Raw genomic sequence first — 14666 nt, 5'->3', positions numbered from 1 at the left:
TTATATAATAAAACATTGTGAAACTATAAAAACAATTCACAACACATAAAATCATAACAAAACATCATTTCTTATTTTTCACAAACACAAAAAAAAAAACACAATATTGTTCATCTAATGGATTCTGTTGTCTCTGAATTAGAAGGCACACTTCTAAAAAACTCAGATGTATTCTCCTACTTCATGTTAGTAGCATTTGAGGCCTCAGGTTTGATTCGCTTCGTTCTTCTGTTAATCCTATGGCCCGTGATTCGGTTCCTAGACATGTTCGGCATGGAGGACATAAGTCTCAAGCTAATGATCTTTGTAGCCGTAGCTGGAATTCATAAATCTGAGATTGAATCAGTTTCAAGAGCTGTTTTACCAAAATTCTTCATGGATGATCTTGACATGGAAGCTTGGAAGATTTTTAGCTCTTACGCGAAAAGCGTTGTGGTAACAAAAATGCCAGGAGTTATGGTGAAGAGGTTTGTTGAGGAACATTTACGTGCAGATGAAGTAATTGGAAGTGAATTGGTTTTCAATAGGTTTGGTTTAGCTACAGGATTTGTTCAAAGTGAATCAATTACTTCCGTTTCTGAAAGAGTTGCTAAACTTTTCAATAACCAAGTTCCAAATTTGGGTATGTTAAGGTTTAGTACTACTACATCAAGCAATCATTCTTTCTCCAAACTTTGCAAGGTAACTATAAATTATTTAACCAAAGTTAGAAATTGCTATGAATGCAAAAGTTTGATTTGGTGTTTAAAATATGAATTTTTCTAGAGTTACAGCCAAGACATATTTCAAACATAACCAAATAACTAATATATATCCTTGTAACTAAATTTAATTTTTCAAAACACCCACATCCACACGAAAGGTGAAAACAAAGACATATTAGTCCTATTATTATGTTTTATTTTTTATTTTTTTAAGAGGTCCTTTTATTATGTTTAAAACGTGTCTTTGGATGTAACTAGATAAAACTTGGGTGTAATTAGAATTTTTTTTTTCTTAAAATAGTAATCAACTAATAATATATATATTTTTGGTTTAAAATTTCATTTGGAAATTCAAGCTGTCTTTTTTTTGTGAGTCTATTTACTTTTGTAATATGAAAATTGTGTTTTTGGGGCTTTGTTCCCTTTTTATGGTATTCTCTTATTGCTTTTTAATTAAATATTGGCTTATATGCAAGTTTTATTTTTTAGAAGTTACACTTGACCCCCTATTTTGAATGAAATTGGACTATAACCCCCTATTTTAAAATTCAATTTGTTTTAACCCCTATGTTTTATACTTTTCATGATTTTGGCCTTGCTAGAATATATTTTTCAAGATGTTGAGGGTCAAAATCCTGAAAAATAGAAAATAGAAGGGTTAAAATTCCAAATTTTAAAATAAAGAGGGTTAAAATCTAGTTTCAACCAAGCATTTAAGCCTTAAATATTAAAATCGTGTATCTTTAATTTTCCGTTTCTAATTCTTAGCAACGAAATTGCAACAAATTTTATATATTTTCTAACTGAATTTAGTGACTTATTCAGCCTTTTTAGCAGTATAACAAATGTGTTGATAACACTCGTAATTGTAGTTTTTTATTTATTTTTTGCAAAATGGAGAATAATTTTAATTAATTTAATATAAATATTGGGTAAGCAAAGATAAATTTAAATGACATATGTTGTATGTGTGCAGGAACAAATGCAACCACCATTTAGGACAAGCCAAAAGCACAATGATAGCCAACTTCTCCGACCTCATCCGGTGATCTTCCACGACGGCCGATTGGTGAAACGACCAACACCGTTCACCTCCCTACTAATCATCCTTTGGATCCCAATAGGTATTTTACTAGCCATAATCAGGTTAACCTTGGGAGCCATTTTACCTTTTTGGGCCATTCCTCACATGTCAAGGTTATTTGGTGGCAAAGTTATTGTGAAGGGAAATCCACCTTTCCCTCCCACCGCAGGCGGTCCCGGTGTCCTTTTCGTGTGTACTCACCGCACTCTAATGGACCCTGTTGTCCTCTCTTCCGTCCTTCAACGTAAAACCCCCGCGGTAACATACTCTATTTCTCGGTTATCGGAAATCCTCTCCCCCATTCCTACCGTGAGACTAACCAGGATGCGAAATGTGGACGCTGAGAGAATAAAATATGAGTTATCCAAAGGAGATTTAGTTGTCTGTCCAGAAGGAACAACATGTCGCGAGCCTTTCCTTTTACGATTTAGTGCTCTATTTGCCGAGCTAACTGACCGGATAGTACCGGTCGCCATGAACTATAGAGTAGGGTTCTTCCATGCAACCACTGCAAGGGGTTGGAAAGGTTTGGACCCGGTTTTCTTCTTCATGAACCCAAGACCAGTTTATGAGGTTACATTCTTGAACCAGTTGCCGGTTGAAGCGACGTGTTCGTCCGGGAAGAGTCCACACGATGTGGCCAATTATGTTCAGAGGATATTGGCTGCAACTCTAGGGTTTGAGTGCACTAACTTTACTCGGAAAGATAAATATAGGGTTTTGGCTGGGAATGATGGCATTGTGTCTTGTACTTCATTGGTTGATCGAGTAAAGAAGGTGGTGAGCACATTTAAGCCTTGTTTACCATAGTAATGATCATACAAAATAGAATAAGATTTATTAATTGTTTAATTTTGTTTGTATGTATGTAAGGGTGCAAGTGTGCTTGCTTTTTTGTGTATTTGAAGTTCATATTACCATATAGATAGATTATTTCTGTTTCTTTAATTTTTTCCGGGTTTCTTATAATATACAATTGTTTGATTCATTATACCCTCAAAAAAATTTGTTTGATTCATTATGAAACTCTAATTAATTTCACCAATTCAGTTAGAATATAACATTCTTTGTAAAAAAAATAATTTACAATCTACTATGATGCTTAGTATTCAAGTGCAAACATAAGGGTCTTTTGAATGTGTTTTTTCTCTTAGGTTTATCACTAGATGGGCCTTCACTTATAAAGTATATAAAATTGAGCAAGTTTTATTTCAGGAAGAGTCTTAAGAAAAAAATATTTGGACATAAACCCAAATTAAAAAAAATAATAAAAAGAAATGGTTTGGTCACATTAATCAAAAGAAGGATCGATAACAAGATGAAATCTTGAAACTCAGATGAAATATTCAAATCACCCTTCCTTTCATCAATATTTATGAAAAGAACTTCCCTCAACACAAAGGAAACTAAAAGGAAATGAAGTTGTGATGCTCACGAAAGTTGCAGGTCGGTTCTACAAAAGAAGCTTCCATAAAAGAGGAAAGATCCGGGATGATAATCTCAAGGGATAAAGAGAAGGAGAATGTCACCGTATCTGATTGCAACAAGAATATCATTGTTCTATAAGAAGGGAGAGCATAAATTACAACATCTTACTGAGGGGAACGAGCAAAATTGGCTTCTCTATGGCAAATTCGTGGAGTTCTTACCAAACAAGAGGAAAAGAAATAACGATATGTGTTCTTTCCTTCATAGAAGCCACCCTAACAATGGTCAAGACGTTGAGTTAAATGACGTTAAACAAACGTTGAATGGGAAGCAAACATTAGTTTTAATTTTTAGTAAATCTTTAAATTTTGTTGAGTCTTACAAGACATTCATCATATTCACTTAATTTTTACTACTACTAAAATATTCATCATACTCTAATATAAGTACAGTCAAAAAAAGTGATATAGAGGTTGGATTTTTTCATGATTATTTGTAGACATGTTAATGGCGATAAAATACGACTTTGCACAAAAAAAAAATAGATTTTTCTAACAAGGAACTGATTAATTCTCGGGAGTTTAGCTCAGTTGGTAAAGATATTGCATTTTATATGCAGGGGCCGGGTTCGAACCCCGGATACTCAACTTCTCCACAATTAAATTGTGTGAGCTCAAGCCACTAGACTACTTGAAACAAAAAAAAAGGAACTGATTAATTATGAATTTTTAAAGCAACAAAATTTCAGAGGAAAAAAAACAACAAAAGTATCGACATAGAAATCGAATTTTGACCAGATTGATTGCAAAGACAACTATAAAATTACATAGAAATGATATTCAAAAGACGGATTAGTGGGAATCGTAACTGCCGATGAGAGATTCGCGGGAACTTGAAAGAAGACGTTAATCAACTTGTAGGTCACTTTTTAGCACTTTACGTATATTACAGGTCAAAAATATAAATAATCTTAAATTACAGAGTTATAATGAGTTTTTTATTTTATAGGATGATTTTTCTGACAGCGCTAATATTACATGGTCAATTTGAACAATTAACCTTAAAAAATAAATATTTTTTATATGAGATTTAGCTAAGTGTAAGATTTCATAGTTTGAAATCTTTTATTTTGCCTAACAAAAATTCATTTTGTTTGAAATATAAATCAATTTCACAATTGAGTGCGTCATACCGAGGATTTTGTTTTTTGACGGAATATTGAGGAGTTACCGGTGTAGCAATATTTTGGTCAATAAAATAAAAACTTTTCTCAATTGTATAAAATTGTATGCACTAATAAAATAAATGAATTTTTTAAAATAATCAACCAAATTAGTTTTCTTGCTTATTTGTTTTCTCTCTATTCCAGCTGGCTAGGTTAATTAGCCCTTGTGTAAAAAAAAGTTGTTATACTAATATCAGACAAACCCAAAAATAGAAAGAACAGAGTTCCATGCCAACTTCACTTGTGATGATTGCAACGATTCCTTAATTAGGCTTCAAAATAGAAACTATTTTGTTCATCCATGTTTGGTTTTTTAACGTTGTTTTTCTTACAAACATGTGCCGTTTTATTAACTAGACCATAAACTTTCCATGTGTCGTAAAAAAACAAATTTTGTGACATGTTATGGAAAGAATATTTGTTATGTTGTTATCATCTTCCACGCAATACCATGAACATGAACCTGCCATTTTCTCTTCCCTAAGATGTACTATGAAACCCTTCTCTCTCTTGTCTCAAACACAGAAATTATACAGTTCATAGTTTTTCTAATCTCACATTGCAACAATATTGAAATTTGAAGCCTTAAGATTTTGAATCTCATTTTTTGTTTCTTTTCTTTTTCTCTAATCAAACTTTCAATTGTGGGGTTGCATGGAATTTTTCTTATTTCTATATAAGGATTAAAAAAGCATCAATTCAAATCTATAGGTAGATGTCTTCACATTGGTGTTATAGGTGCAACAAATTTGTTAGGGTATGGAGGCTAGGGATGCCAATATGTCCCGATTGTGACAGCGGCTTTCTGGAAGATGTCGAACAATCAACACATTCCGCCAATACTGTTGGTGGCCGTCGAATGAGGTTCCCTATGGCGGCGGCTATGTACATGATAGGCCATCGCAATAATAATTATAATCAAAATACTTTTCGACGCCACCGTAGAAACAATGTTAACGGTGGAGACATTTCTCCGTTTAACCCGATTATCATGATTCGTGGTGGTGGTGGTTCCTCTGAGGGGACGAGCCGTGAGCGTGAAGAGAATAACGAGTTTGAGCTTTTCTACGAAGATGGTGCCGGTTCTGGTCTTAGAGCATTACCTCCAAGGATGTCAGAGCTTATTCTAGGGTCTGGATTTGAAAGGGTGATGGAACAACTTTCTCATGTTGAAGCTAATCGTAGTGGAAACGAGGGACATAATCAACAACATTTACCGGCATTAAAATCCGCGGTGGAATTGTTACCGACGATTGAAATCAACGAGAGTCATATGAATGTAGAATCACATTGTGCCGTTTGTAAAGAGCCTTTTGAACTTGGAATTTCAGCTAGGGAAATGCCATGCAAACACATATACCATAATGAATGCATACTTCCATGGCTTGCAATTCAAAATTCTTGTCCCGTTTGTCGACATGAATTGCCTTGTGAATCACCACAAATTAACAATGAAATTTCCAATTCGAATGAAGACGAGAATGTTGGGTTGACAATTTGGAGGTTACCGGGTGGAGGGTTTGCCGTTGGAAGATTTTCTGGTGACGGAGGTGGGGGTGAGAATAGAATGGAGCATCCTATTGTTTACACAGAAGTGGATGGTGCATTTAACAATGTTGGAGAACCAAGAAGGATTTCATGGTCATTGACATCATCTAGAGGAGGGATAGGAAGAAGTAGAGGGGGTGCATTTCGTAGAATGTTGAGCAATTTGTTTGGATGTTTGAGAGGAGGTGGAGTTAGGAATCAACATTCTCCTTTTACTACTAGAGAGTTTCCTCAACCTATGACCATGAGAAATAATAGTGCATCTCATACCAATGAGAATCCTTCTCTACGTTCACGTAGGACTTGGTCTATGGATGCAAATGGTGGAAATAGACCATGGTAAGATAATTCCAACCAAGAAGGATACACAATTTCTTCATTGCTTATTGATTTTTAATTTGGGACAGACAATGGAAGATAATGAGAATATGAATGGAAGATGCAATGTGATATGAAAAATATTGGCAAGGACTATAAGATTTGTATTGTCATCTTTAATAATGGTGTAATTAGTTGTTATATGAAATTAAACAAATCTTTCTATCTCATGAAAGCCTTTGAGATCTTTGTGTATGGTTTAGGAGAAAGAATAACAATACATTCGTGATAGTTAATGAAATGAACATTTATTTCTTTTTGTATCTCACAAATTGTATAGTTTTATTGACTGCAATTTTTCTTTCATTTTTTTTATCTCATCAATTCAAAATAAAATGGTACACATATAAAATTGGATAGCATAATCATGACATATGCAAAGTTCACATAACTAGTGATAATGATTTTTTTTGTTGAAGGAAAATGATAGTGATAACTTGCCTAAAATTAACACTTTTACGATCATACAAGATTTATGCATTTGCTAGTCGTAGAATACATGTAAGTCAACATTGTTTCTAATTTAGGATGAGTAAATAATTAATTACCCCTTGAAATTGTAACTTTCGTTAAAAAACTCTTTGAATTTTGCAAAACGTCAAAAATTCCCTTAAAATTATCAAGCGTCTGTCAATTACCCCCCTCCGTTAATTTCCTCCATCCAACATGTTGATGTGGCCGTTAACTGCCATGTGGCACTGCCACATGGTCAGAAAAATCATGCCACGTCATAGGGGGGTAATTGACTATATATTTTTTTTTTTTGAAAAAAAAACTGATTTTTTTTTTCTTTTCATAATTAACATTTGTGCCACCCACTGAACATGCAAATACCCCCTGAAATTAAACATTTATGTGCAAATACCACCCTCAAATTTAAAATTTATGTAGCAAATATCCCCTCAAATTTATAACTTATATGCAAACATCCTCTCTAAATGTAAAACTTATATGCAAATTACACCTTGAATCATAAAACTTTAATGGTTAAGTAAAACTTATTCTTAATCTATAATTTACTATATCTCTAATAACAATAAAAAAGAAAAAAATTCACATCTTTAAAATAAAACAATTATAAAAATCACAATTTCAATCACACCATAAAAATTATGCATTGATTACATGATGTTGAAAACAAATCTAGAACAAAAGTTTAAAATAAAAATGGTCATCAATGATGATATTCATACATCCTAGTTAATGTATTTAAATACATAAACTTAAGTCTGCATTTACCAACTTAAAACTAACATGGGAACAAAGATGCATATGCATCAAAATGTTGTGTTTTGAGAGCAAATAATTGCATATCCTACAGAAAAAACAATTAACAATGATCTGACCAAGACATATATATATAATATATGAAGGTAAATTTGGTAATTATGGTAAAGTGTAATTACAGCGGGAAGTTAAATTTTCTCCAACAGCAAAAGTGTAATGGCCATAATTTGTCATCATCTCTCCAGGGGGAGAACCATTTCGAGCAACACCCTTAGGCCTTAACAGATAGAGAACTGGTGGTGTGTTCCGTGGGAATCCCTGAAGGAGCATAGTTAGAAATATTCCCAAGCTCTTGGCCAAAAAACAATTGTACCTGAGCCTACACACAACCATCCATCATGCACCAATAACCTCTCCCGCTTTGTTTTATTTTAAAGATGTGATTTTTTTTTTCTTTTTTTATTGTTATTAGAGATATAGGAAATTATAGATTAAGAATAAGTTTTACTTTACCATCAAAGTTTTATGATTCAAGGTGTAATTTGCATATAAGTTTTACATTTGGAGAGGATATTTGCCTATAAAAAATTTCAGGGGGGCATTTGCAAGGTAGGTGGGTGGTACAAATGTTAATTATGAAAAGAAAAAAAAAATCAGATTTTTTTCAAAAAGAAAAAAATATATAGTCAATTACACCCTATGACATGGCATGACTTTTCTGACCATGTGGCAGTGCCACATGGCAGTTAACGGCCACATCAGCATGTTGGATAGAGGAAATTAACAGAGGAGGGTAATTGACAGACGCTTGACAATTTCAAGGGGGGTTTTTGACGTTTTGCAAAATTCAAGGGGTTTTTTGACGAAAATTACAATTTCAGGGGAGCAATTGACTATTTACTCAATTTACGATCATAGATTTCAAGTTTTTTTATTAGTTTTTGGTAGTTTTGTTGTATATAATTCCTAGAAAACTCATAACTAGATTCGTTATCGTAACATGAGGAAGACTCGCAACGCTCACTTTTTAATACTTTCTTTAACACTCATTCTTTTATTGGGTGAAATCAATGTATGTCCCACTATTTTGTGTGAGTTCAATTTTCAAATTATAGACTCACAATGATTTAGACCGATAAAAGAGTGAGTATTAAAGAGAGTGTTCAAAAGAGAGTGCTACTACCATTACTTATCGTAACATTTACTTTGCTTGTTAACTTTGAAGATTGTTTTTTATTTTAATATTGTCTGATTCTTATTTTGGTAATAAAAATTTGAGGTTTCTTTATAGTTAAATATGAATTTCTGCAAAGTGAGTGTGTCTGGATTACAAAGTTCGTGAGAAACTATACTAGATCAAATTTTTTTTTTTTTTGAAGAAGAATATATCAGACCATATATTTGAATCGTAAAATAAAAGAATTGTGAAGATGTGTGACATGTAATTGTTGATATGACATGAATAATAAAGTCTCATGATATGGATCAAATGATCACATCAATGTGTGATGGTGTAATCGTTGAGTATGATTTGACTCTCAATTTGGTTGAGTTTATGATGATTAGCCGTTGTATTATTATCTATGTTGTTATAATATTATTAAAATTAAAAATATATTAAAAATAATTATTAAAATATTATTTTTTAAAAAATTGTTCTTTTAAAAAACGTGAAATTTTTCCATTTCTTTATATATTTCGCACCTCCAAAACTTTACCTTAAAATAATAAAATAATAATAAAAATCTAAAGAGTTAGACACTTAATGATTATTTGGATATTCAAGATAACATGTTCTTCCATCCAACCCACGAGCTAGAGACCTTTACTTTTATTTTATTTTTTTCTTAATGAAATTTTTTCATTGATATGATTTAGAGTCCGTTTGTTATAGTTTTTTTAGGAAAAAATATCACTTTTTTTAATAAAATAATCACTTTTATTATGTTTGTTGCGACTTTTAAAAAAAATCATAATCTTCTCTTCAAAAAAAAAAAAATATCAGAATCTAAAAAAAAATTAAAAACAGCTTCAAATGAGAAGATGTTCAGAGCAACCACATCCATGCCATCCAAATGGATGGTATAAATAGGATCCACATAATATATATTATATTACTTTACACTTCTCAATTATTTAAACCACAAAACTACATTTTCTAAATATCTATACTTTAAATTATAATCTCACCTATCAATTGATAAAAATAATCAAAAGTAATCTTTTGTCAGTTAAAAATGGGTGGTACTGCATTACCACTTTGTTAAGCTTTGCTACTTGCTTGCATGCCAAATATCAATTGCTTTCTCACACATTTTCATTTGGCTCAGTTATACCACGGTGCTTTTGCACTGATAATTATACTCTAAGAGCAGCTTCTCAAAAAATAGTTTTTTTTTTTAGAGGAGAGAGAAAATAAGGCTTAAAAGATTGAATTGATTTTGTAACAAAATATCCCTTTTATATAGTTGTATCCAAACAATCTAAATTATTTAAAAAAAAAAAAGATTTTTATTACACTAAACAAACGCAAAATAGATTCTGATTTTTTCATAAAATCTCTAAAAATAATCTCTAAATTATTTTATGTCAAAATCACTTTTATTTTAATCTGTAACAAATGAACCCTTAGTTCTTATATATCTTAATTTTTCTACGGGAATTTTTTTTTTTAGCAAATATTTAACAATATAAGAGGTATTTTTTTTACAAATATATAACACCATCTATGATGGTAAGGTCTTACTCCATATATTTGGTAACTATTAGGTATCACCATTGTAAAAAAAAAAGTACCTAATGAGCTTGGAGATCACAAATAAGTATCTCGTTTATTTGCGGGTCCCACATATTTTTAATATTAAAAAAAACAAAATATAATAATACATAATTATTAATAGATGATTAATGAGTTATGTTTAAGAAATTTGTGTGAGGTGTTGGGTTGAAAGGATTAAGTGTTTATTAGGGGCTACCTATTATAAATAAGGGATGCATACATGTATAACCCATTTAAATACTTAAAAATAAATTTCTCTATTGTGGATGCTCTAAGACCATCCCAATGATTTGTGAGTCATATAATATATATTAGGTACTACCTATTATAAATGAGTGATGTGTGCACGTGTGATCCATTTAAATGCTCAAAAATGAATTTCTCTATTGTGGATGCTCTAAAACCATCTCAATGGGGTGTCTCAAATTTTAAGATTTGGTACCTATGACGCACAAGGTTTCAACGAAGACCTTTAATCTTAAGTACAACTCACATTTTTAATATTAAAATATTAAAATGTAATGATATAAAATTATTGATAGATGATTAATAGACCTTGTTTAAGATATCTGTGTGAGTTGCTGGGTTGGAGAGATTAAGTTTTTATTATGTACCACTTTTAAAAAATTATTAATAAATGCTGATATGTATATGTGAGACTTATTTATGTATCCAAAAATAGATGTCTCTATTATGGATGATGTAAGAGATATATTTTTGACAAATATATAGGAGGTATTGTCTCCTTTAAAAAAATAATAAGAAGGTATTGTACGCGCGAAAAATATATATGATACAATATAATATTTTTTTTGAAGGGGATACATTGTAATATATTACTCTCTCTGTTTGTTTAAAAACGAATGTCATTTTTAATTTTAATTTTCAATGCAATAACAATTTTTCTTTTCAATTGTATCCTTCAGTTAATAGTTAATACTATATACACTACTTTCAAAATATCATTTTTTATTTAATGAGAAACAAACCAATACTCCCTCCGTCCCAAATTGTATGTCACTTTAGAAAAAATATTTGTCCCAAATTGTATGTCACTTTAAAATACCAATGAAACATTAATATTACTTTTCCTATTATATCCTTAACTATTTATTACTCTTTCTTTTTTCAATTCTTTCATTTATGTTTCTCATATCATTTATTAAGGATAATTTTGTAAAATAACTCATAATATCTCTTTCCCACACAATATTAATTATATTTCTTAATATGTGTGAAATGCCCAAAACGTCGTACAATTTGTGACGGAGGGAGTAGTTGATTAGGATAATTTGTTAAAATAACATCTTTTTTTTAATCAATGTATTTCTTAATATGTGTGTAAAAACCTTAAACTACATTTATTTTGAAACGAACGGAGTATATCGTAATCGTTTAGCCTTTATGTGCATTTAATAATTTTGATATGGAATTACTATTTTCTCATCTGCTTATAAATGGAATAGTTTCTCAAGCAATACTCCCTCTGTCCCAAATTGTATGTCACTTTACAATACCAATGAAACATTAATGTTACTTTTCCTATTATATCTCTAACTATTTATTACTCTTTCTCATTTCAATTTTTTCATTTATCTTTTCCATAACATTTATTAAGGATCGTTTTGTAAAACAACTCATAATATATCTTTCCCACACAATATTAATTACATTTCTTAATATGTGTGATATGCCCAAAACGTCATACAATTTGGGACGGAGGGAATATTTCTCAAGGATATCAAGTAAACTTTTCCTCTATTTCTCAATCATGGCTTATTCTTGTCTTACTATTCCTCTCCTTCTCCTCTTCTTTATTTTCTTTCAAATTGAAACACGTGCTGCTTCATGTGTCTCCTCACCAAAAACACAAAACTTCATCACTTTGCCTTTAAAATTGAAACACGTGATATTTGAACAACCATTTGATATAATTTTTGTGACAACTTCGTTTTTCTCTCTTTTCATTGGTCAAAAACAATGGAGAGAGAAAAAGGAAGAGAGAGAATAAGAGAATAATGTGAGTATGAGAGAGAAAGTTGTCAAAAAGTTGTCACAAAGTGGTTGTACAAATATCATTTCTCAAAGTAAAAACACTTCCCCAAACATCACTTTCACCACGTAAGCTCCCTTTCCAACACAATGTAACGTTAACGGTTTCATTGACTGTTGGATCTCCTCCACAGAGAGTTACCATGGTCCTCGACACAGGGAGTGAACTCTCATGGCTTCATTGCAAAAAACTCCCTAACCTAAACTTCATTTTCAACCCACTTGTTTCTTCTTCATACACCCCCACTCCATGCACCTCCCCTATCTGCACGACTCAAACTCGAGATCTAATCAATCCTGTTTCATGTGATGCAAACAAACTTTGCCACATTATCGTCTCCTATGCCGATTCCTCATCTATGGGGGCAACCTTGCCACCGAGACTTTCTTCGTTGGAGGCCCCGCTCAACGTGGAATGGTATTCGGATGTATGGATACTGGTACTAGCTCTGGTGATGAAGACTCCAAGACAACCGGGTTAATGGGCATGGATCTTGGGTCGCTCTCATTCTCCAACCAAATGCGGCTTCCAAAATTCTCTTATTGCATCTCCAACAAGGACTCCACCGGTGTGTTAGTCCTTGAGAACATCGCCAATCCCCCACGATTAGGTCCTCTTCATTACACCCCTCTTGTTAAAAAGACAACGCCATTACCTTATTTCAATCGGTTCGCTTACACGGTTCAACTCGAGGGGATTAGGGTTTCAGAGAAATTGTTGCCTCTTCCAAAAATCCGCCTTTTTACCCGATCACACTGGAGCGGGTCAAACCATGGTGGATTCGGCTACCCAATTCACATTTCTACGCCAACCGGTTTACACTGCTTTAAAGAACGAATTCGCAATCCAAACCAAAAATATACTAACACCTTTAGGTGACCCGAAGTTTGTTTTCCAAGGTGTTATGGATTTGTGTTTTAGGGTTCCAATCGGGTCGACTCTTCCAGTTTTACCGGTTGTGACATTGATGTTTGATGGGGCGGAGTTGAGGGTGACCGGAGAGAGATTGTTATATAAAGTGAGTAATGTAGCAAAGAGTAATAGTTGGATTTATTGTTTCACTTTTGGGAACTCTGATTTGTTGGGGATTGAGGCATTTATTATTGGACATCATCATCAACGGAATGTTTGGATGGAGTATGATTTGGCTAATTCTAGAATTGGATTCTCTGACACAAACTGTGATGTTGCTCGTCAACAACTAGGTTTGATTTCTTAGTTTTTAGTAGGGATGAAAATGAGTAGAGTTTGAGTATTGTATTATAATATCCATCCTCAAAGTAGCTAGAAATTTTATAGCACACATACAATTTATCCAAAAATATGAATGAATAAAAGTTATTAAAAGATCTTGTCTTGTTAATTGCTTTAGTTTATTATATATGCTCCATACATGTTTAGTTTTAGAGGAGTGATATTTGGACAACCATAATAAAACAAATTTAGAGACAACCTTTATTCCTCTCTTTTCATTGGACAATAACAATAGAGAGAGAAAAAGAAAGAAAGAGAATAAAAGTAGAATGTGAGTATGAGAGAGAAAATTGTCACAAAAATTATTTAAAAATGGTTGTTCAAATATCACTTCTCTTAGTTTTATTTGGGTAATGTGCCGTGTGAGGACTTATTCTCATTGCGGATTTTTTTACCTAAACTCGTTATGATTGAAAATCCAACGAATCCTAGTTTAATTGCCATTTATATGTATGTGTCCTTGTTTGTGTGTTTGTGGAAGTCACAATGTGGAATGGGACACATGAGCTCTTATGTTTCACTTTTGACTATGGATTATACTCTAAATTTGCTTCTTCTTTTTGCAACTATTTTTGCTTGAAAATTATTTGTTCTCTCAAATCTCTCTATTAAACTAAACTTATCATTTTCGCCTGAGCTTAACTTAGGGACATTGCATAATATATGCAGAAGTTGAAATTTAAATTTTGTACACTCCACTTATATATTTTTAAGTAATTCTGGTCACTAAATTACTTAACAAAAAAAAAATATTTGACTCATCATAATTGAGAGACCGACTTCAGTCTATTTTTTAGTATTTATATAAATAAATAAAAAATTAATATACAAACCATATATGAATGGATACTTTTCATGGATATAAACACGTTATATAATGGAGGGTCCTTGACTCATCCTACCCCCTTTCTTTTATGACTTAAGCTTCAAACAGAAATTTTCTCAGATAGAAAATATATATATGTATAAAAAAACTAATAGGAAAA

At 32.0% G+C, this 14666-nt stretch overlaps 2 protein-coding genes and 1 pseudogene across 2 annotated transcripts; all 3 read left to right on the top strand.

Moving 5' to 3' along the window:
* On the top strand, window positions 1-2736 carry LOC11433951 (glycerol-3-phosphate acyltransferase 5). The gene is made up of 2 exons (XM_003616395.4): window positions 1-681; window positions 1681-2736. Exons 1-2 carry the CDS (start codon window positions 118-120, stop codon window positions 2596-2598), a joined length of 1482 nt encoding a protein of 493 aa, XP_003616443.2. The 5' UTR covers window positions 1-117; the 3' UTR covers window positions 2599-2736.
* Window positions 2737-5213: 2477 nt separating this feature from the next.
* On the top strand, window positions 5214-6332 carry LOC11433768 (probable E3 ubiquitin-protein ligase RHC2A). The gene has a single exon (XM_003616394.2). It carries the CDS (start codon window positions 5214-5216, stop codon window positions 6330-6332), a length of 1119 nt encoding a protein of 372 aa, XP_003616442.2.
* Window positions 6333-12454: 6122 nt separating this feature from the next.
* Window positions 12455-13645, top strand: LOC11438426 (aspartic proteinase PCS1-like; annotated as a pseudogene).
* The last annotated feature ends 1021 nt before the right edge of the window (window positions 13646-14666 follow it).

Source organism: Medicago truncatula, chromosome 5 (genome assembly GCF_003473485.1).
Source record: "Medicago truncatula cultivar Jemalong A17 chromosome 5, MtrunA17r5.0-ANR, whole genome shotgun sequence".
Lineage (NCBI taxonomy): Eukaryota > Viridiplantae > Streptophyta > Magnoliopsida > Fabales > Fabaceae > Medicago > Medicago truncatula.
This window is presented reverse-complemented; position numbering and strand designations above follow the sequence as displayed.